Here is a 23,532-nt window from a genome sequence, read left to right on the forward strand (position 1 = left end):
TTAATATAATACACTAGAAGAGTTAACAGTTCTGCAATGCAGATGAAGTGCTTGGAAAGCCCTTTCCAGATGCCAAGGGGCTAAATGGAAACCAAGATTCTTGCTCAGAGTAATCCCATTAACAAAGCTCTCTGGAGAGCCATGAATCTTAGATTAGCTTGTCACCAGTTTCGCTCCCTTTTCATTTCAAGCAGGTAATCATTATTTCAGAAAACCAATTTCATTGTATACATGATGTACAATGACAATAAAGGCAATTATTATTATTAAAAGGAGACTTAAGAATCTGCAGGGCTGCAGACTGAAAAAATCCAGCCTCATGGAATTAAAATTATTATTACAATTCCTGACCTTTTAAAGACTGGCTCAGGTTTTTTTTTAAAAAAAGGTAGAAATAAATAAATAAATAGCCACATGGACAAACTCCAGCCCAGTTTATTCCAACGAACAACTCTGAATGTTTATATGTCCAAAACTCAGAGATCAAACTGTGGAGTCCTCATCTATTCATTATTATAATTATTTTTAAGTGCCACAAATATATGTGAGGCGTTACGTAAAAAAGTAAAATAAATGCAACAGCCCATCCCAAAGTTTGGTGTAATGTAAAATATTTGCTTGTGGTTTGAAAATCTTGGTGAAAATTTCAAATCCTAGAATGCCAGTTATAACAGAGACCTTAGAAGTCTTAGTCTAACATCTTATCCAGGACACAATTTGTATGGCTGTGCATCTCACATTCCTGACTCATGACAATTAAAAAAACAACATCAGAAACAAAATTACAGATTCATAATAAAATGCAAACATACCGTGTTTCCCCAAAAATAAGACATCACCTGATAATAAGCTCAATTGGGCTTTTGAGCACATGCGCTAAAATAAGCTCCCCCTCGCCATTTCCTCTGGTTAGGGTTAGGGAGACAGAGCTGGAAATCAGGTAAGATGGCAAGAGGAGCCCCGTCTTACTCCACACGCCCCCAAAAATAAGACCTCCTTGAAAATAAGGCCAAGTGCTTATTTCGGGGTTCAAAAAAATATAAGACAGGGTCTTATTTTGGGGAAAGCATATATTAACCATGATTAAAATCACAATGAAACTAATAGCTCTCATAGGAAATTCCTCCTTCTTTAGAGTTGGGATCGCCTATGCAAAGCCCCCGCCATGCTATGGAAAATACATTCAAACCTTCTTCCCTTCAACAGCCTTGCAAAGTATTGGAAAGATCTTCCCATAAAATATGAGTCTTTGCATACAACACTAGAGCTCATAATTTCCATTGTGACTGGTTCAACTGTTTAGCTGGCCAAATCCAATTTCTGTCATTGTTGCTTTTAACCTATACATTTTTTTTAAAAGAAAAGGTGAAAAAAAAATCAGAGGGAGAAGCTCCATTGATAGTAATCTGTATTAGTAGTCGCCTTGGTAGTTTTGATGGGGATGTGGTTTCCTCCATGGGGATGGAAACTGCACCAGAGGAAATTATACCCCCACCAAAATTGGCAGGGCAAATTATTGGATACAGTAAAAACAGACAGCAAGCCCCACACTCCCTCATCCTGATAATGTTATCTAGTTGGGTAATGAGATGCCTGCAAACGCCCACCAAGGAGCTTGCAAGCTCTTGAGTCACCAAACTCATCAAGAGACCATCAAGAGTTCTGCATTTCCACCATGAGCCAGATATATTCTCTTTATTGGAGTCTTCATACACCATGTCCATGGGCTTTTGATATGTTCATGGTTAGCCTGTCATGCTAACCCATAAAATAATCTGAAAAGGTGCAAACCCGGTCTTGACACACTATAGACCGGATTCATTCGGCCCAATGGTCATATGACTCAGAGGAGAAGGTTAGTATTAAATGAAGCACAGGTAGCCCTCAATGTACAACCACGATTGGTACCCAGAATCTCGGTTGCTAAGCAAGCCAATTGTTGAAAGAGCTACGCTCAATTTTGCAACCTTTTTTTAAATTATTTTTTGCCATTTATCACTGCAGTTATTGCATGAATCATGAATCTGACTTCCCTCATTGACCATGCTGGTCGGCTGGAAAGGTCGCAAACGGGGATCAGGTGACCCTGGGATGCTGCAACCATCACCCCAGGGGAGAGGGTTGTTGTGGCTTGTTGGGGTCCACAAACCCTGTAAAGCAGCCTTGTTCTATCAGCGCAGCCCCTTGTACCAGCTTTACCTGAGTCCTTCGGGAGTAGGGCGGTATATAAATTTAATAAAATAAAATTAATTTAATTTAATAAAATTTAGAGAGGGACTTAAATTCTCTATCCATCTTGCAAGCCGCATGGCCCAAGGAACACATCAAGAGCCTTGTGTTGATAACAACAATACAGGGATTGGCATCCTTTTCCTGATCTTTTTTGGGTGTTTGCTCAGGATCTTAAGTGGCAAACCGACAATGCCTTGTTCTAGCTCACGGAAATCAAATTCTAACGTTAAAAAAAAAATGGAAAAGTTATAATGAGCATAAAACAAATTATTCTCACTCCTGTGTCGATCTACTTTGAGGTTTTGGTGACCGCTGAAGCTCCTTCGAAATTCATTTTCAGTTCTGCTTAAAGCTGTTTAAAACCTGGTTACCAAGTTCCTCACTGACTATCCAGGTCCCCCCCCCCCAAGAATGTTGGAGGTCACCGAGCAGCACATTCAGTGCATTGAAACACATTGTCTTCTAATTCTGGTGGAGCTATTCTTTTAATTTGGGCTTCTTGGTTTTGTAGTACAGTCAGGGGTGGGCTGCTAGGGGTTCGCAGGGGTTCGGGAGAATCTCTAGCTAAGATTCTGTGCAGTTGGGAGAACTCCCAAATCCCACTCCTGGCTGGCCGTGCCCACCCCGCCCTGCCCCTCCCAGGAGTCCCCACGTGGCCCGTTTTGGATGCAGGTTAGTGCAGGACGTGCACGGAGGCTCGGGGAGGGCAAAAAACAGGCCTGCCAGAAGTCCTGAGGGCGTCCAGAGCCTGGGGAGGCTGTTTTCGCCCTCCCGGAGGCTTGAAAAAAGCCTCCGGAGCCAGGGGAGGGCAAAAGTGCCCCCCCCATGTTGCAGGAGGCTGACTAGGCCACCCCCACCTTGGCCACGCCCACCCAGCAACCAGGCAGAGAACCCCTTGCTAAAATTTTTGAAGCCCACCCCTGAGTACAGCTAATGGTTCTCTTAAGTGGTAGGAACAATTAGTCCCCTCTTATTTTGAATTCAGCCCCGTTCAGAGTTGAGGAAGAGGGCAGGATGAGGACAGGGCCTGAACCAACCAAACAGCAATCCTTCAAAGCCTGCAATCTGCAGATTTAATTTTGAACAACCATGCAGATGGCTTTAGGAAAACTAGAGCCGACATCATGGTAAGCTTAAATCCACTCCTATCCAATTGTTGTGTGCTGCTTTCTTTGAACTTCTATACGCCAAACCAAGTGAGGTTTTCTCCTTTATTTTTACTGACAACCCCCACCACCACCAAAAATGAGCCTCTTAACTAGTTTCGTGAGCCTCTTTTGTTTCTCCTGACCCCTTCTTTTTGTGCCCCGTCTGTCCTCTGCTGGTCTCCTAATACGTCCTGTGATTTGAACCTGCTGTTTAGAATGTCCTTCTCGTCTAACCTTAACCATTACGGGATGGTCCACGTGGCCAGCGTGAGCGACGTTCTCCTGGACAATTCTTTCACCCCACCGTGCCAGCGCATGGGAGGCATGGTTTCCTTCCGAACCTTTGAAGACTTCGTCCGGTAAGCAATAGGGCAGAACCAAAGTTAGAGCAGGATTGCTTGTTTTCCATCGCAGCTGCTTCTTCTTCTTCTTCTTCTTCTTCTTCTTCTTCTTCTTCTTCTTCTTCTTCTTCTTCTTCTTCTTCTTCTTCTTCTTCTTCTTCTTCTTCTTCTCCTCCTCCTCTTCCTCCTCCTCCTCCTCCTCCTCCTCCTCCTCCTCCTCCTCCTCGTCTTCTTCTTCTCCTCCTCCTCCTCTTCATCATCTTCTTCTCCTCCTCCGCTTCGTCTCCTCCTCCTCTTCGCCTTCTTCTTCTCCTCTTCCTTCTCTTCGTCTTCTCCTCCTCCTCTTCATCTTCTTCTCCTCTTCCTCCTCTTCGTCTTCTCCTCCTCCTCCTCTTTGTCTTCTCCTCCTCCTCCTCTTCGTCTTCTCCTCCTCCTCTTCTTCGCCTCCTCCTCTTCTTCTCCTCTTTCTCCTTCTCCTCCTCCTCTTCTCTTTTCTCTCTTCTCTGCAGAGCACAAATCCCCCAAGTTAAGCTATGTATCCAAAAGGATAATTTGAAGGTGGGATTGGAAGGGTAGGAGGAAAAAAATAGCATAAGGGTGAAGGGTCTGGGGCAAAGCTCTGTTGAACATCTTATGATAGAGATGTTTGTTTAACTTTGAAAGTCTATGGAGATTCTCGGTTATCCAGATCATGGTTGTCCCAAAGAGACTTTTTTTTGAAAAGGCAACTGGACTTTCTTGGGTTTTTTTTTCCTGAAGACGTCTCGCTTCTCATCCAGTTCATGAAGAAACGAAGAAGCTTCTTGGATGAGAAGCGAAACGTCTTCAAGCGAAAACCCAAGGAAGTCCAATTTGCCTTTTGAAAAAGCACCTTTCGGTTTAACTTTGAAGTTGTCTGTTTCGTCTGGGTAAGGGAAGGGACCAGCCTATGCAGTTTGTCGTCATGTAGCTCAAGGTTTCTCAGCCTTGGAGACTTTTAAGATGTGTGGACTTCAACTCCCAGAATTCTGCAGTCAGCAAGGCTGGCTGAGGAATTCTGGGAGTTGAAGTCCTTCTTAAAGCCACCAAGATTGAGAAACGCTTGTAATGTTAAGCAACTTTGTCCCATACCAACAATACTTTTCTCCCTTCCTACTTGTTACCCTGTTTCTCCCAAAATAAGACATTCCTTGATAATAAGCCCAATTGGGCTTTTGAGCGCATGGCAATAAGGCCAAACGCTTATTTCAGGGTTCAAAAAAATAAAATAAAAATAAGACAGGGTCTTATTTTCGGGGAAACACGGTACCCTTTTCGATATTATACCTTGACGTCAGAAATATTGCAGGATATTGTGGACCCAGATGAGCTGGGTGGGACAAGTTTGAGGCAATGAAATGGAATGCTGGGATTATTTTAAAATGTTGGATTGCTGTTGGATATTTAGATGACGGCTGATCTTTTGCTTATGTCCTGCTTCAGACTTTTTGACGAGATTATGGGATGCTTTTGCGACTCTCCACCTCCAAGCCCCACCTTTCCAGAATCAGGACACCCATCCCTGTATGATGAAGACAAGGTACAGTCGTCTATTCTGACTGGGTTTGACAGTAGAGACAACTTCTTGAGTTGAATGGATGGGGGTGAATTAAGGGAGCTGTGGAGAAAATGGTATGTGCAAGCATATGGATGCAGTTCATTAAAGCAGCTGTATCTTTTTTGGGGCTTGTGCAACACGTTTGAGTACCGATGGAAGAGAATACTTGTAGCTCAGGGTTGAAATGTGGGGTCTTTGATGCTCTCTGAGCTTGGTTGGGTGCTTTCTTGCAGACCTTTTATTACCCCCCCCCTTTTTTTTTTTGGTCTTTTAATGACCTCGTAATCCCTTGCGGGGTGGAGCCAGGGCAACTGAATGGAGCTGTTTACTGGCCGGATTCCCTTCCTGTCGCCAATGTGAAGTTTGGAGCAGATATATTCTCATTGTGCCCAGAGAAATATCTGCCTCTACCTAGGATCAAACTCACAGCCTCCTGATTGTGAGGCGAGATCTCCACCTCTAGGCCACCGCACCACTTTCGTTTTGTTATCCTTGCACTGATATCTAGTTGGGTAATGAAATGCTGCAAGAAAACAATCAACCAAGCTCAGAGAGCACGAAGAACCCTGCATTTCAACCAGGAGTGGGTCCTACTTACCTTTACTACCGGTTCGCAACAGATTGTCTATGATGACGTCCAGGAGGGTGGGCGGAGCCTCCCTCCACTTTTACTACCAGTTCGCAAGAACCGGACCGAACCGGGAGCAACCCACCACTGATTTCAACCTTTAGCTACAAATATTCTCTTCTGTTGGTAGCATACATGGGCATCAAATCGTTCAGAAAGCACACAAATGAGAGAATTTTGCATGTAGGCAAACCTCAACGTAGCATTGATGATGTTACCTAGTTGGGTAACGAAATGTCTGCAAGATAACAATCAAGTTCAGAGAGCTCCAAAGACTCCAGATTTGCACACGAGGGATGCACTGCCCTAATTTATGGTATTCCTTGTTTCTGATGATGGTAGAATCTTATTGGTTCCAGATCCATGAGAAATGTAATCTGAGTCACGCAAAATTATATGAGGCCTATTCTTAGTTTAAGGGTTGGAAACCTTTCAGGCATTGGATGTGAAGATGTGCGATGACATAGTCCCAGTTTTTTTGGGGGGAGGGGAGGAAATGACCCCATATCTTGCAAGACTATCCTATTTCTTGAGAAACGGAAATCTCATATAACAATGTCCACATATGGTGACTTCTTCTGTAAGAAACAAATTTAAAAATTGCACAGTTTTAAGATTTAATTATTTAACTATTTGTCTTTTTATAATCTATAAGACACCCAGAGTTGCCTTATAGGGGGCGGATAGATGGCATAAACATTTAATAAATAAAAAAAAATAGACAATGCCAGCAATCTTATGAGATTTTGGCCATACATTTATTGCATTTTTGATAGCTGTGAATGGATGCTTTGAAAGAGCTCTGGTGGTGCAGTGGTTAAAGTGCAGTATTGCAGGCCAACTCTGCCCACAGCCTTAAGTTCAGTTCAAGGTCGACTCAGCCTTCCATCGTTCTGAGGTGGGTAAAATGAGAACCCAGATTGTTGGGGGCAATATGCTGACTCTGTAAACCGCTTAGAGAGGGCTGGAAAGCACTGTGAAGCGGCATATAAGTCTAAGTGCTATTGCTATTGCTATCTTAATATCTTAAGGTAAAGGTAAAGGTTCCCCTTGCACATATGTGCTAGTTCCCGACTCCAGGGGGCGGTGCTCATTTCCGTTTCCAAGCCAAAAAGCCAGCGCTGTCCGAAGACGTCTCTGTGGTCATGTGGCTGGCATGACTAATGACGGAATGCTGTTACCTTCCCACCAAAGTGGTCCCTATTTTTCTACTTGCATTTTTTTAATGTGCTTTCCAACTGCTAGGTTGGCAAAAGCTGGGACAAGTAATGGGAGCTCACCCCGTGACGTGGCACTAGGGATTCAAACTGCTGAACTGCCAACCTTTCGATCGATGAGCTCAGTGTCTTAGCCACTGAGCCATCGCGTCCCACCAATGTCTTAAGCATTCATGCAAATAATTTTTCTACATTGTAAAACTGCCCAGAGAAGTGCTGTGAAGTACTATGGGGTGGTATATAAGCCTAATTGCTATTGTTATTACTATGTCTAGCTGGATCACTAATGCTCAAATGTGACACCCCAATGTGTTGGTGATTCTTGCTTTGGCAGTTTTAAAAAAGCAGTTAAGTTACAGAATTTAGAAGGATGCACTGTTCCCATCTAAAGAATGAACAGCCATTTTTCCAAAAACTCTGAAGGGTACCAGAGAATCTCCATTCCACCTGCAAACATTATGCGGCCATTGATTTATTACCGCGTTCTCTCTCTCTTCCCCACCCCCACCCCACCCCAATTCACTTTCTGATTTTTCTTTGAACCGTAGAGCGCTCGAGATGAACCTATTCATATCCTGAACGTCGCCATTAAGACGGATTGTGATATCGACGATGAAGGTCTCGCTGCCATGTTCAGGGAATTCACGCAGAGCAAGGTGCCATTCTCTAGTTATTTGTTTTTTTCCTTCATTTGTTTAGCGGAGTGGAATGCAGATTCTATCCGTCATTGCTACAGTCTTTCTCCATTTATTTATTTATTTTTTGAGCTGTTCACTTATCTTTTAAGGACAAGTGTCAACTCCTTGGGACAATGGCCTCTCTTTTTTTATTATTATTATTCTGGAATGGTCCCTGATAGCCACTATAGAAAATAATAACATGGCTGAGCAGCTCTCTTGTCTGAGCTATTTGTAAATAATTGTAGAAGTCACCCAGCAGTATCACTTCACAACTGAAGAAGGGTGCCATCTGATTAGATCTTAAAAGGTAGTGTCTCTTTTCTCATATATTTTTAACTCTGCCAGGAGAAAAACCACCTTCATGCCAAGACTGACCTTGCTTTTCATGCCAAGGGAAGGGGGCAAATTAGACTTCTTTGGAGACCCCATTCTTGCTTTGTGTTGTGGTCCGCCAGCAGCCTGCGGAGCTGGCAGCAGAGTCGGACAGTGAGGAGGCTGGGGAGGAACATGGGCCGTCCTGGAGTCTGGGGAAGGCCCTGACAAGGGCTCTGCGTCGGAGGCAGAGATGGGGCCAGGGCCATCTGGGAGTGATGCGCGGACTCCGGAGCCTCCAGACTCAGACTGCAGAGAGGCAGAGGAACAGGAGGAGCCTGTTCCTAGTGCATGCATGGGCAGAGCTGCCAGAAGGCAAGAGCAAGCTAAAGCAAAAGAGATGACTCGGAAGTAAGACCAGGAGATGATTGGTCCCTCCCATAAGGCTTAAAAGAGAAACAGAGGCACTTGGGCCTTTTTGCAGGAAAGCATCGTTGCTAACTCTGTTTCCAGTCGGCATCTCTTGTTTGTTTCTGAACTTCATGGGGCTTTGCCAAGTAAGGCCTTTGGCAGGGTGTCAAAGAAGATAAAGGTTGATGATTATCCCGAAGGACTTCTTCCAAAGGGCTTGTTTTGCTACTATTGCAACTCGGCTGGGAATGAACATAATTCTCAGCTGTTACAATAAAATAGGTTTATTTGGGACTAATTGTGTCTCAGGAAGCCTAGGTCACAACAGTCTGTTTAGACGAGGGGTGTTGAATTTGGTTTCATTGAGGGCCGCATCAGGGTTGTGTTTGACTTCGGAGGGCCGGGGGGGGGAGGGGGCGTGGCCAGCTCGACATCACTCTTGTCGGGGCGCCTGTGGTGGCCTGAGAGCTCTATCAGCGAAAACGGGCTCCCAAGCTCCGTTTTCAGCTGCAATGGCCTCCTGCAACCTTCTGCCAGCGAAACCGGAGCTCAGGAGGGCTGCCCGGGCCCCTCGTGAGCTCCATTTTCACTGGCAGAGGTACCGAGGGCCAGTCCTTTGCTGTTTCCAGGTGGCCCTGTGGGCCAGACCTAAGTACCCTGCGAGCCGAATCCAGCCCCTGGGCCTTGAGTTTGACACCCCTGGTTTAGACAAAATACAGGTAATCCTCAACTTACAACAACAGTTGAGCCCCGAATTTCTATTGCTAAGTGAGACAGTTGTTAAATGAATTTTGCCCTATTTTACTATCTTTCTTGCCACAGTTATATAAGCGAATCACTGCGGTTGTTAAATTAGTAACACAGTTGTTAAGTGAATCGGGCTTCCCCGTTGACTTTCCCGATTAGAAGGTCGCACAAGGTGATCACATGACCCCTGGGACACTGCAGCCGTCATAAATACGAGTCAGTGGCCAAGCATCTGAATTTTGATGATGTGACGATGGGGATGGTGCAACAGCCGTAAGTCTGAAAATGATCAGAAGTCACTTTTTTCAGTGCCGTTGTAACTTCGAATGGTCACTAAATGAACTGTTGTAAGTCGAGGACTACCTGTAAACGATTGATACGTAAAAGCAAATGAAGACCTTCCTTCTTACAACTGGACTGGAACAAAAGGAAGCAGATTGAATGTCGTACTACATTTTCGAAAGGCATTACACAGCATTTGTAAAAAGCTCTGGTGGCGCAGTGGTTAGAATGCAGCATTGCAAGGTAATTCTGCCGACTGCCAGCAGTTCGATCCTGACTGGCTCAAGGTTGACTCAGCCTTCCATCCTTCCGAGATAGATAAAATGAGGACTCAAATTATTGGGGACAATATGCTGACATTTATAAACTGCTTAGAGAGGGCTGCAAAGCACTACGAAGCTGCATTGGCTTCCGGTGGTCTTCCGGGTGTGCTTCAAGGTGTTGGTCACCATCTTTAAAGCGCTCCATGGCATAGGACCTGGGTATTTGCGGGACCGCCTTCTGCCGCCGATAGTCTCCCACCGACCAGTACGCTCCCACAGAGAGGGACTCCTCAGGGTGCCGTCAGCCAGGCAATGTCGGCTGGCGACCCCCAGGGGGAGGGCCTTCTCTGTGGCAGCTCCTGCCCTCTGGAACGATTTGCCCCCGGAGAAACGAAGAATATCAGATCTCCGGGTCTTTCGCCGTGCCCTAAAAACTTTTCTTTTCCATCAAGCAGGGCTGGCATGAACCCCTCCCCCCACTTTTTTTAGCTTTTTAAATTGTCAATGGGTTTTAGTTTGAATGTTTTACATTTTGGGCCAAAGTCATGTAATTCTTTTAAAAATTTTAAATTTTGTATTGGTATGTGTTTTAGTTCTGGCTGTGCACCGCCCTGAGTCCATTAGGAGAAGGGCGGGATACAAATTGAATGAAATAAATAAATAAATAAATATAAGTCTGTTATTTCTATTGCCGTTCGTTGCAGTTGTTTTATTAAGAACGTTTTAATGCTTTTAATAAAACAACTGCAAAACAAACGGCAAATTAGACGAAATTAGCATCCCTTTTCTCCCGTTTTTGTTTCATTTTGTTTTAACGCATTCAGTTAAAAACAAATAAATAAATTCTTAACTTCATTTAAGGGGGAACCTTAAATCCCTAGCCTGGAAACGAAAGCGATTTAATCAAAGCCAGCTTCCTCTCGGGGATGCGTCGATAAGGAATGGCTGCCTTGGATCTTCGTTCTCGCTTCACCATCACGAAATCCTTCGTTTACATTTCTTCCCGTAAATGAACTGCTAAGCTAGGTTTTCTTTCATTTGCATGAAGGGGCTTGTGGGGTGTGTGTGTGTGTGTGTGTGTGTTTTAAGTGTGTCTGGAGGAAAGAAGGCGTTGTGCATTAAACTATCAAATAGCTTGATCCAAATTGCCCAAATAAATTTCCAGTCTCAGCATGTCCCAACAGGATTCCCTCCCCTCTTGCATGTGCCTGTGTGTGTGTGTGTACGTGTGTGTATGTGTGTATTTGATAGAAATTAGGATCGTATACTTGTAAATGACTGGTGGAGGTGATTGAAACAGACAGTGGAAATAGACTTTCTCCAGGTGTTGGTACCTAATGGCGCCGTAATAGCTGTTGAGTCGCTAGGAGGCCTGTATTATTACAATGTAATCAGAATCCCGTTGCTATATACTTATTGTCTGACACTTGTGGAATTTTAAAAGCAATAACCTTCTTTTTTAAAAGGAAAATCTCAACCTCATTATTAAAGTTATTTTCCCCCCTCCCCTCCCCCGTCGATGGCGAATGCTCATTTTCAAAGGGCGTTTACCGTAGTAAAACCTTCTCTTCTGGAAAGCAGGAATCGGATCCTGAAGCTGAGGACATGAAGCTTTTGTCTATTTTTCCTTCCTATCAAAGTCTGGAGGGTTTTTTTCTTCTTTTTTTTTTTAAAAAAAATTCACTTCTGATTTTGGGTGAAGTGGAGGGGGTGGCCAACTTTACCGTGGCCAACTCTAATACCATGGCCAACTATTAATGTCGAAGAAATGGTAGAATAGAACCATTAAAGTTCTATTAATCCTTAATGAGCCTTGGTGGCGCAGCAGACTAAAGTGCTGTTAAGTAGCACCAGCTGCCTGCAATTACTGCAAGTTTGAATCTCACCAGGCTCAAGGTTGACTCAGCCTTCCATCCTTTCGAGGTAGGTAAAATGAGGACCTGGATTGTGGGGGCAATAAGCTGACTTTGTTTTTTTTTTGTTTTTTTTTTAATTTGATTTATATGCCGCCCTTCTCCGGAGACTCAGGGCGGCTTACAATGCGTTAAGCAATAGCCTTCATACTTTTGTATATTTATACAAAGTCAGCTTATTGCCCCCACAAACTGGGTCCTCATTTCACCTACCTTAGAAAGGATGGAAGGCTGAGTCAACCTTGAGCCTTGGAGAGATTCGAACCAGCAGTAAATTGCAGGCAGCTGTGTTAATAACAGGGTGCGTAGACCACTGTACCATCAAGGCTCATTTAAAAAGAACACCGCTTTGGGGGGGGCAAAGCCCTACTAAGCAGGTATATACAAAAGTATATATAAAAGTATGAAGGCGATTGCTTAACGCATTGTAAGCCGCCCTGAGTCTCCAGAGAAGGGCGGCATATAAATTGAACCAATAAATAAATAAATAAATAAATAAATAATAATTATTTTTTGCCACGGTTGTTAAGCGAATCGTTGCAGTTAAGCGAATCCAGTGATTGTTAAGTCGACCCAGCTCCCCTCCCCCATTGACTTTGCTAGTCAGAAGCAGAGCTGAGAAAGCCGCAGATGGCATTCACATGACTCTGGTCGCCAATTAAAACTATATAATTATAAATATATGCTGGTTGCCAAGTGCCCAATTTTGATACGAGACTGTGAGGAGGACCCATTTTAAGTCCCCTTTTTTAAAAAAAAGTTTTTTATTTTTTAAACAAACAAACGTTTAATACATCAGTCATTCCTTCCATGTGACATCTCGGTGTTGTCTCCAATCGCTCTTCTTTTTGTTATTTCTTCTGTCTTCATTCTCCTCCAATCAATTACAATTCATCACTAACAAAATATTCTAATTATAGCATTTTTATACATAACTATTAATTTACTTATTTGTATCTCTTTTCTAACCAATAGTAGAACTGATTCCATATCTTAAAAATATTCTGAATCTTCTCTTTCTTTAATCATCAAAGTCAATCTATTCATTTCTGCACAATCTATTATTGCTTAACGCATTGTAAGCTGCCCTGAGTCTCCGGAGAAGGGCGGCATATATCAATCAATCAAACAAACAAACAAACAAACAAACAAACAAACAAATGGATGCCAAAGGAAGGACCAAAAAAATATGTGAATGCTAAAAATTAAAATTATTTTAAATAATTACATTGAATTGTTGAATTGTCCCGTGGCGAGTTGGCCATAGCAAGTTGTCCCTTGATGAGTTGGCTGGGGCAAATAGGCCGTGGTGAGTTGCCTTTGATGTAGTCCAGACAAAAACACCAACCATGAGTTTATTTTATCAATGTTACAAGGCCGTGATGGCGAACCTATGGCACACGTGCCAGAGACGGCACGCAAAGCACTCTCTGTATGCACGTGTGCCGTTTCCAGCTGCTCTTTTGGTTTTTAGCCCACCAAAATTGGTTTTGCATGGGTGCCAGAGCACCGGAAAATGGCTCAAAACGGAAAAAAAACAGGCTGTTTTCCCAGTTGTTTTTTGGCTGTTTTTTAGGCCATTTTTCAGCGCTCCGGCACTCACGAAGACCAGCTGGTTGGCGTGCGCATGAATATGCATCCTGGTTTGGGCACTCGGTGCTGAAAAGGTTCGCCATCACTGTTACAGGGTCTCCTACTTGAGCAAAGGGTTGGACTAGAAGACCTCCAAGGTCCCTTCCAATCATTCTCACTGTCAGGAAAGAGTACTAGGTCTATTTTTATTATAAGGTTACTTTAATAAAATCTTACGAGAGTGAAATATATTTCTCCCCCTTGGCTTTAGAATAGAATAGAATACTTTATTTAGCCAAGTGTGATTAGGCACACAAGGAATTTCTCACCGGTGCATTAAGTACTCAGTGTTCATGCAAAACAACAGAGTAGTAATAATCATAATATCAAAGTAATAATAATCATAATATATGATACCAATAAGAGAAGATAATCGAAAACATAAAAGGATAATAATAATAATAATAATAATAATAATAATAATAATAATAATAATAATACAGCCATATCATACGGGTAAATTGTTCTGACCCAGCTCCCCAAACACGATAAACCCTCTGTAGTTGAAGCAATGATTCCTTTATTAGGAGCACCAGCAGCCCTCTCTCTCACAGCAGGCTAACAAGTCTGCCACATCTATTCATCTCCGCCCCCTGCCTTTTATCCCCAGAGCTAGGGTGGGGTTTTGCTAGCAGCGGTGGCTCTTCCGTCCCACAGATCGGCCCACAGATTTCCACTGCTCTCCTCTCCTCTGCCTTCTGTGCATCTGTGCGTCAGGCACTGGACCCATCTGTTCCTCCTCTTCCTCATCAGCCACCTCCAGACCTGGGGCTGTTGACTCTCCATCTGAGTGCTGATGGATGGCCCAGGCTCCGCCTCTGTCTGTCTTTCTCTGACAGTTCCATTCCCTCTTCCCCCTCGGAGCTCTCAGGTTGCCTTGATGCTGACCTTGGCTCCCACACCTCCTCCTCAGGGGTGAAATCCAGCAGGTTCTTACAGGTTCTGGAGAACCGGTAGCAGACATTTTGAGTAGTTCGGAGAACTGGCAAATACTACATCTGGCTGGCCCCAGAGTGGGGTGGGAATGGAGATTTTGCATTATCCTTCCCCCAGGAGTGGGGAGGGAATGGAGATTTTGCAGTATCCTTCCCCTGGAGTGGGATGGGAATGGAGATTTTGCAGTATACTTCCCCTGCCACACCCACCAAGCCATGCCATGCCATGCCCACCAATCCTCGCCCACAGAACCGGTAGTAAAAAAATTTGGATTTCACCACTGCTTCCCCTCCTCTGATTCGGCTGCTGGAGGGGCCAGCGGTCAACAGGCCACAACATAAATACACTTAGGCATAAGACAGTACTGTGGGAATTGGATGTTCAGGAGAGTGAATGCACAAGGGAGTCTTCATTCTGACCCATGCAATATGCAGGCTGCTTGCAATTGGGTTTTTTTTGTGTGTGTGCAATCCTTACTATCTGTTGGAATATGTACTTGTCCTATTTGGTTGCTGTACCAAATCAGACGCTTATAGAAGTACAAATGACGGGCTCATTTACAATCTATGAAACTGATCATGGTCCCTTATGAGCAGAGGTGGGATTCACTTACCTTTGCTACCGGTTCGCAAATGTGAGCACGCACGGACTTCCGTCCGGGTAGATGGGTGGAGCCTCCATCAGTTGCCACTACCGATTCACCCGAACCGGACAGAACCGGCTGATCCCACCTCTACTTCTGAGATGTTTGCCCCACCTCTATTTCTTTTGTGGGCTGAGCTGCCTCTTATCTGACCGTTGCTTTTGGTCTCAAGGTCATTCTCACATACCCCTACAAGTGCATTCAGACTTGCAAGATTCTGCTACTACCTTATAGCAGTGACCGCTCCTAACTTTGGTTTCCTAGTCTGGTTTACTAGATTAGGAAGGCTGACTCCTGAACAGGCAAAGGAGGGCATGAATAGTTTGGAAAGGAAGACAAATGGGGGAAAGGAGGACACGCTGTTTATAACTTTCTTGGCGTCCATGACAAAAATTACAGTGAAAACCTGAAGAAAAAATATATATATACAGTACTTAGGCCTGCATCAGTTGTGGGTTTCAAAATGTTTTTACTACTGGTTCTGTGGTTGTGGCTTGGTGGGCGTGGCATGGCATGGCTTGGGCATGGCTTGGTGGGCGTGGCAGGGGAAGGATACTGTAAAATCACTGTTCCCTCCGCAATCCAAGCAAAGGTTACTGCAAAATCCCCATTTTCTCCCAATCAGCTGGACTCAGGAGGCAGAGAATAGATGGGGGCGGGGCCAGTCAGAATTTTTACTACCGGTTCTCCGAACTACTCAAAATGTCTGCTACTGGTTCTCCAGAACTGGTCAGAACCTGCTGAAACCCACCTCTGGCCTCCATGTATATGAAAATCCGTGTTGTCTAATGGTTAAGGCACCAGGCTAGAAAGCAATTCCTATGTATAGTTCCAGGACTCTAAATAGAATTTTTTTTACAATAGCACGTAGAGTTCTTTAAAAAAAAATGCTTTACCATACTGAGATTTCCCCCCCCTTTTTGCTGATCGATTTCCGGACATACTTTCTCATGTTTCTTTCCCTTTTTCCAGAAAGCTATCCTGATTGACCATGGAATTCGACGTCTAACTTTTCTGGTGGCCCAAAAGGTATTTATTTAGACCTCTTGATTTCCCTCATTCGGCATTTTTCAGTTTCAGTAGCTTGCATGGCAAATCGGACTGATTTTAATGGAAGAAAAAATAAATCAAATCATGTTCACAGTTGATTTTGTTTTATTTGTCTCCAGCTATGCAATGGACAAATAATGCAATTTTTCATTATGTTCTCCAAAAAAAATTAATTGAGAATTGAAAACAATGACCATATTGTACGGCTTGTGATTTTTTTTTCCTTAATTCACTTCTAATTTATGAACTAATTGCTAGTTTTTGTTTTGCCTCTCTCCCTCCTTTTATTCTTCATGCCTCTGCACCTTACATTTTGGCTTGCAAGGATTTCAGAAAACAAATCAACTGTGAGGTGGACCAAAGATTTCACGTAAGTAGAAAGACCGTTTGTGCTCAAAACAGAAAAAAAATATATATGAATCTTTGATTTAAGCTTTAGTTAGCTTAATCTTCTTGTTGTAGAAATGGCTAGTACTCGCTAAATAGATAAAGCAAAAAATTAAGGTTGTAATGTGTTTTGTATTCTATTGCACCAGAAAAATATGGGAAGTCGCTGCTTTTATTTTTCTTTCTTTTATTTTATCTTGCACCATTTTTTCCCTACCTTTCGCTATTCCCTCATGATCTTTAGTTCTATTTCTATTTTATATTATAATATGTTTAACTTGGGGAGGAAAAAATCTGGCTTTTCCATTGACTGTGGGGATGCAGCAAATAGTTATAAATGTGGCAAACGGTTGTAAAACCCTTTTTTCAGTACTGTTCCAACTTCGGTCACTAAATGAATGGTTGTAAGTCGAGGATTACCTGTAAGTGCCATCTCTTTCCAGCCTGGCCCTATAATTTAGAACTCTTTCTTCTGGGGTTTGTGGACTTCCTAGGATAAATTAGACCAGGGGTATCAAACTCGATTTCATTGAGGGCCGCATCAGAGTTATGTTTGATTTTGGGGTGGGTGAGTGTGGCCAGGGTGGGCGTGGCCTGATCGACATCACACGTGTCAGGTGGTGTGCCTGTGGTGGCCTGAGCACTCTTGTCAGCAAAAACAGGTTGCCGAGCTCCGTTTTCATCTGCGATGGCTTCCTCCAGCAGCCCCCCTGAGCTGCGTTTTCACTGTCAGAGGGCTGCTGCAGGAGGCCGTCACGGATGAAAACTGAGTCTGGGAGGGCTGCTTGTGGCCCTCCCGAGGTCTGTTTTCACTGGCAGAGGCACCGCAGGCTGCTCCTTTGCTTCTTTCAGGACAGCCCCATGGGCCAGATCTAAGTACCCCACTGGCCAGATTGGGCCCCCGGATCTTGAGTTTGACACCCTGAATTAGACCACATCTTTAAAAAGGAGGAGGAGGAGGAGGAGGAGGGGGAGGAGGAGGAGGAGGAGGAGGAGGAAGAAGAAGAAGAAGAAGAAGAAGAAGAAGAAGAAGAAGAAGAAGAAGAAGAAGAAGAAGAAGAAGAAGAAGAAGAAGAAGAAGAAGAAGAAGAAGAAGAAGAAGAAGAAGAAGAAATATTCCTTACATCTCTTCTGGATTGCTTTGCCTGTGTTGATTGGCATGGCCCAGCTTTGAAAGGCGACTCTGAAAGCACATAACAGATACCAATCAATCAATGGCTTTAAGACAGGAAGCTGGAAAAGTATGGATAGCTTAAGTGAAAAGCAGGGGGCTTTAGGAAGTAGAAATCCAAGCAGTTTAAGAGAATAAAAATAGATAACTGGGGGAGAAAAAAAGAGAATTTTTTTAAAATGCTTGTGGATAAATCCACACACCTTGGTAGAGCTTTGGTGGGATTCCTAAGCAAACAGCCGGACAGTAATAACAAAAGAACAATGTCTATGTCAGAGGTAGATCCTTTTCTTAGCAAGGACATTAGGGGGACAAGAAGTCAGATCAGATTATTGATCTGTCTTTTACTCAGCATTGTCGCTGGCAATCTTCACCAACCCTAGCATCATCCAGATACAGGTAGTCCTCGACTTAACAATCACAATTGGGAAGAGAACTTCCTACGCTAAGCAAAGCAGTGGCTAAGCGAGTTGCGACCGATTTCACAATTTTTTTTTGCTACGGTTGTTAAGCGAATTGTCAGGGTTCCAAGTAATACACCCATAGCAAGTAAAACTCTGAGGCAGGTAGATTCCTCAAAGAATAGCTTTATTGGATATATCATATTGGCGTAGAGTTTTCACCTAATTAAAAGTTTGTCACTTTCTCAAAACAATCAGTCACATGGGCCAATCACGCACGCTGTCTGGTTGCCTGGTAACATCACTCCGCCTTCCTGTGACCAGGTGTGAGAACGTCCTTGGTTCCCAAGAGAAAGTATTTTGTTTTGGCTACAGAATCCCCTTTATCTCAAATCCCCCGCTCCCTATCCCTCTGCTCCAGTGTGGCAACACTGAAGCTGTCAAGATGGCTTCGATCAGGTCGGCTTCAGGATTAACACGAATCACTGCAGTTATTAAGCAAATCGGGTGATCATTAAACGAATCCAGCTCCTCCCCTCTCCCCTCGTTGACTTTGCTTATCAGAAGCCAGCTGGGCAGGTCACAATGGGGATCACATGACACACACACACACACCGAGACCGTGCAACCGTCATAAGTACATGCCAGTTGCCAAGCACTTGAATTTTGATCATGTGACTGGGCTAACTTCAATCATCAAAGAAAGAATTTTGAATAGGAATAAGAAGAGAAGGGAAGGGAAGATTTATTTGACCAAGTGTGATTAGACACACAACAAATTTGTCCCCGGTACAGAAGCACTCAGTGCACTCGCAAAACAATAGAGAAAATAATAATAATACAACAAGTGCAGCCAATAGAAGGAGGGAATAAGAGATCATAAAAGGATAAATAACACTACAGCCACAGTCTATGAGTTAATATACATACACATCAGGCACAGTGGTGGGTTTCAAATTTTTTTACTACCGGTTCTGTGGCGTGGCTTGGTGGCCGTGGCATGGCTTGGTGGGCGTGGCTTGGTGGGCGTGGCAGGGGAAGGATACTGTAAAATCTCCATTCCCTCCCCAGTCCAGGGGAAGGTTACTGCAAAATCCCCATTTCCTCCCGATCAGCTGGGACCTGGGAGGCAGAGAATAGATGGGGGCAGGCCAGTCAGAATTTTTACTACTGGTTCTCCGAACTACTCAAAATTTTCACTACCGGTTCTCCAGAACTGGTCAGAACCTGCTGAAACCCACCTCTGATCAGGAAGAACTTAGTTGTCATCATGCTTTGTCAACTGCGAGAATTAGGTATGCGGCAGAGTGATGCCCGAGGGAAGAAACTGTCCCTGTGTTTAGTTGTCTTGGCACACAATGCCCTATAGCGCCATCCCAAGGGGAGGAGTTGAAACAGTTTATATCCAGGATGTGAGGAATCTTCAGGTATCTCCTCAGCCCTTCTAATTCTAAGCACACTTTCTCAGCCCTTCCAAGAAACTGGGTTCATCTTTTGGTTTTTTCCCATCCCTATTCGTTCTAGTACCGGACTATCACCGTAACTTAGCGGCCATGGTGTGGGCTGGTTTTGTGTTTTAATTACAGTCTATATAATTACTTCCCAGCATGTTGAAGTAATAGAGAGTTGCTTCAGCAGGCTTCCAATTTCCTCATCTCATTAGGCTTTTAACACGATTATTAGTATAATAACCAGCTATGATGATTTTCTCATGTAGCTTTTTGCATTCTCCAATTTGCAGGGTGTCTTGATTGGTTAATTTAGGCGAATTATTCTGATTGTCTTGATGATGGTTGGTTGATTAGAACACAGCAGGGGCATAATTCCTTCATCTAGGAAATTGGGCTTTTTTTCCCCTCCTTTTTTTGGATTTTGGTATGAAAACTCTGAGGACATGTTTACCTCTGCGTCTTTCCGTTTGCATTTGCCCACGCACGTTTAATTGGATATTTGCCTGAAAGTGCTAGACTGAAGAGCTGAAAAGAAGAAGAAGAAAAAAAAATAGCAGTCAGTTTAGTGACAGTATGCTGACAAATGCAGCAAGAATAAAAAGATTAGCTTTCAGCAACATGCAAACAGCAAGAGACAAGGAAGAGTTTAGAAATGTGGTGAAGAACTAAGAGAAGATTTCTGGCGTTCTTCTCTGGATTCAGTCGTGGTGGCTGGTCCAACAATTAGAAGGTCCTTGGTTAGGATACAATTAACAGAATAACAGAGTTGGAAGGGACCTTGGAGGTCCTCTAGTCCAGGGGTCTCCAACCTTGGCAACTTTAAGTCTATAGGACTTCAATTCCCAGAATTCCCCAGCCAGCAAAGCTGGGAGTTGAAGTCCTCCAGGCTTAAAGTTGCCAAGGTTGGAGACCCCTGTTCTAGTCCAACCTCCTGGTCAGACAGGAGATCCTATACCAGTGATGGCTAACCTTTTTGCTGTCGTGTGCCAAAAATGGGGGGGGGGCGTGGAGGGGTTGCACATGTGCGTGCCCACACCCATAATTCAATGCGCCCCACCCCCCTGCGCATGCGCACATGACCCCCCCACGCTCCCCCCACTTTTGGCATGTGATGGCACGGTGGGCCCGGTAGGCCCATTTTTTGCCCTCCCCAGGCTCCAGAGGCTTTCTAGGAGCCTAGGGAGGGCGAAAATGGCCTTCCTCTCCCCCCGGAGGCCAGAAACAACCCGTTTTCCAACGTCCGGTGGGCCTGGAAGGCCGGAAAATCAGGTGGCCGGCACGCAGATGCGTGCTGGAGCTGAGCTCGCGTGCCCACAGATATGGCTCCGCGTGCCACATGTGGCACGTGTGCCATAGGTTCGCCATCACGGTCCTATACCATTCCAGACAGGTGACTATCCAATCTTTTCTTAAAAGTCTCCAACGATGAAGATTTTACAACTTCTGGAGACAAGCCGTTCCATTGGTTAATTGTTCTTACTGTTAGGAAGTTTCTCCTTAATTCCAGGTTGGTTCTCTCCTTGATTAGTTTCCATCCATTGCTACTTGTACTGCTTTCAGTTGCTTTGGAGAATAGGTTTGCCCCCCTCTTTTTTGTGGCAGCCCCTTAGATATTGGAACACTGCTTTCTTATGTCCCCTAGTCCTTCTTTTCAGAAGACTTGTTGTTGTTAGTTGCAAAGTCGTGTCCGACCCATCACGACCCTATGGACAATGTTCCTCCAGGCCTTCCTGTCCTCTACCATCCTCTGGAGGTAGAGGAGTCTGGAGTCCATTTATGCTTACGCCAGCTGCTTCAGTGACTCCATCCAGCCACCTTGTTCTCTGCTGTCCCCTTCTTCTTTTGCCCTCAATCGTTCCCAGCATGAGGCTCTTCTCCAGTGAGTCCTTCCTTCTCATTAGGTGGCCAAAGTATTTGAGTTTCATCTTCAGGATCTGGCCTTCTAAAGACCAGTCAGGGTTGATCTCCTCTAGGACCGACTGGTTTGTTTGCCTTGCAATCCAAGGGAGCCGCAGGAGTTTTCTCCAGCACCAGAGTTCCAAGGCCTCAATTCTTTGGTGCTCAGCCTTTCTTATGGTCCAATTTCACAGCCATACAATTCACAAAACTAGACATACTCAATTCCTGCAACCATTTTTTATATAACATAGGAAAACACACACATCAGGACTAGATTCAGCAGTTCGTCTGCATTTAAAAGACACAGGCCACTCTTGAAGATAAAGAAGTCCATATTTTGGACAGAGAGGATCACTGGTTTGAAAGAGGGGGTCAAAGAGGCCATCTATGTCAAAATTGAACAGCCCTCTCTCAACACAGGGGGAGGGATACAACATCATCTATCTCCAGTCTACAACACAGTCGTTTCAACAGTTCCAAGAAGGCTCCACACCAATTTGCACCACTCAGATGACCCTGATGACACAGATAAAGCTCCAGGTGACCTTAACAACCCGCTAAAAGAATACAAATGTCCAGCTGTCTGCAAGGTGTATAAATCCTTTCATTTCCCACCATCCAGTCAGAGCTGAAGAAGCTTCTTGGATGAGAAGTGAAAGGTCTTCAAAGAAAAACCAGAAAGTCCAGTTGCCTCTTGAAAAAAGCACCTTTGGGACATTCATTATATGTTTTAGCCTCCAGCCCCCTAAATGTTGCTCTTTTCTGCACTCTTTCCAGAGTCTCAACATATTCTTTATAATATAGTTGTCAGCGTTCCAAATTATATTCTCCTCCAGCGCTGACATGAATGAAAGAGGGAGAAGCTTTGCTTTAATGCTGAGATGAACTTTTACCTAGTTCCCTGCTCTTTAGGAGATAGAGTTACCTGGGTGACAGAGGGAGGGGGGAAATTCCTGTGAAAAGAAAGTGCTTGGGACGAAGAGATGGATCTGCATGATAGCCAATGAGACATTGGGGTTGAAGAACGGAAAGGGAGGGGTTTGGAAGGAGGGGCCAATTTTGGCTGCACAAGAGTTCAGGGATGTCGTTCTCCTATTCTTAAATAAAAAAAAGATTCATTAGAGACCTTGCGTTTGAGAATGAAGTTTATTTAAGATAGCAACGAAACCTGACATTAGTGACTAAAACTGGGTGCAGTATTCTAAGTGTGGCCTTACTAAATGTTTAGTAAATGCTGTCTCCCAAAAGGAAATAGGGCTGCTAAAGGGCATCCTGACCACCCAGGAACTATGGCAAGGTACAATCTCATTATTCACAGAGCAAGCAAAGTCACATAGTAACCAGTATTAAACATTCTGCCAACATTTGAAAGATGCCCATCAGTTTGAAATTTATCCAATTTTGCAACAGCAAATAAAACAAACACCCAGAGGCAAGCAAAGTCATACCCAAAAGCCAACATGGATTTGTCAAAAACAGATCATGCCAGATAAATCTTATTGCATTCTTTGACAAAGTGACAAAATTAGTGGACCAGATGTGGATATAATTTACTTGGACTTCAGTAAGGCATTTGATAAAGTAGACCACAACCTACACCTTGATAAAATAGAAAAATGTGGGTTAGACAGCATCACCACCAGATGAATTCGGAACTGGCCGACTAACCACACTCAACATGTAGTCCTCAATGGAACTGCATTGTTAATTCTAAATTCAATCCCTTTGAATATATTCGGGCCTCTGAAATGCAATTTATATCATTTGGTCTTAAAATTTCCCCCCTGAATGTTGTGGTTAGATTTCTTTTGGCTAGTATTATACCTTGTTCCCATTCAAAAACATTTTTCAGGGCATCTTAAAATTAGAAAATCCACTTAAAAAAGAATGAGAGGGATTATTCAGTGTTTTCAGTAAGTAGCGTAACTTTGGAATGGAGAGTAAGTTCAGTGGGGTAGTGTAAATTGCTTTAAAATATCGACATCAGATTAATGAGCAATAATAATTTCTCATACTAATTGTACTTTCTTTTCCAGAGGGAATTCCCCAAATTCTTCACATTCCGTGCCAGGGATAAGGTAAGGGTTAATGTTTTTATTAATGTTTATTAATGAATTTATTAAGACAGTGAAAGCAATATTTTTGAACAGTTGCTACCCTGTTTCCCCCAAAATAAGACATCCCCTGATAATAAACCCAGTCGGGCTTTTGA

The 23,532-nt window shown here is 43.8% G+C and overlaps 1 protein-coding gene across 8 annotated transcripts in view; it reads left to right on the forward strand.

The window, feature by feature from the left end:
- The window catches only part of ACACA (acetyl-CoA carboxylase alpha), a 280,148-nt gene that overhangs the window by 135,008 nt on the left and 121,608 nt on the right, over positions 1 to 23,532 (forward strand). For 4 of the 8 annotated variants that reach the window (XM_060693230.2, XM_087883448.1, XM_060693231.2 and 1 more), the window contains 6 exons: positions 3,596 to 3,739; positions 5,183 to 5,279; positions 7,691 to 7,798; positions 15,934 to 15,990; positions 16,337 to 16,381; positions 23,357 to 23,398. In XM_060693230.2, the coding sequence (XP_060549213.1) occupies positions 3,596 to 3,739; positions 5,183 to 5,279; positions 7,691 to 7,798; positions 15,934 to 15,990; positions 16,337 to 16,381; positions 23,357 to 23,398 (493 nt within the window). Of the gene's footprint in view, positions 1 to 3,595; positions 3,740 to 5,182; positions 5,280 to 7,690; positions 7,799 to 15,933; positions 15,991 to 16,336; positions 16,382 to 21,740; positions 21,861 to 23,356; positions 23,399 to 23,532 lie in introns of all 8 variants that reach the window. The other 4 variants (XM_087883446.1, XM_087883447.1, XM_087883450.1 and 1 more) reach the window with 2 other exon arrangements.

This window comes from Pantherophis guttatus, chromosome 1 (assembly GCF_059756535.1).
Source record: "Pantherophis guttatus breed Tessera chromosome 1, ASM5975653v1, whole genome shotgun sequence".
NCBI lineage: Eukaryota > Metazoa > Chordata > Lepidosauria > Squamata > Colubridae > Pantherophis > Pantherophis guttatus.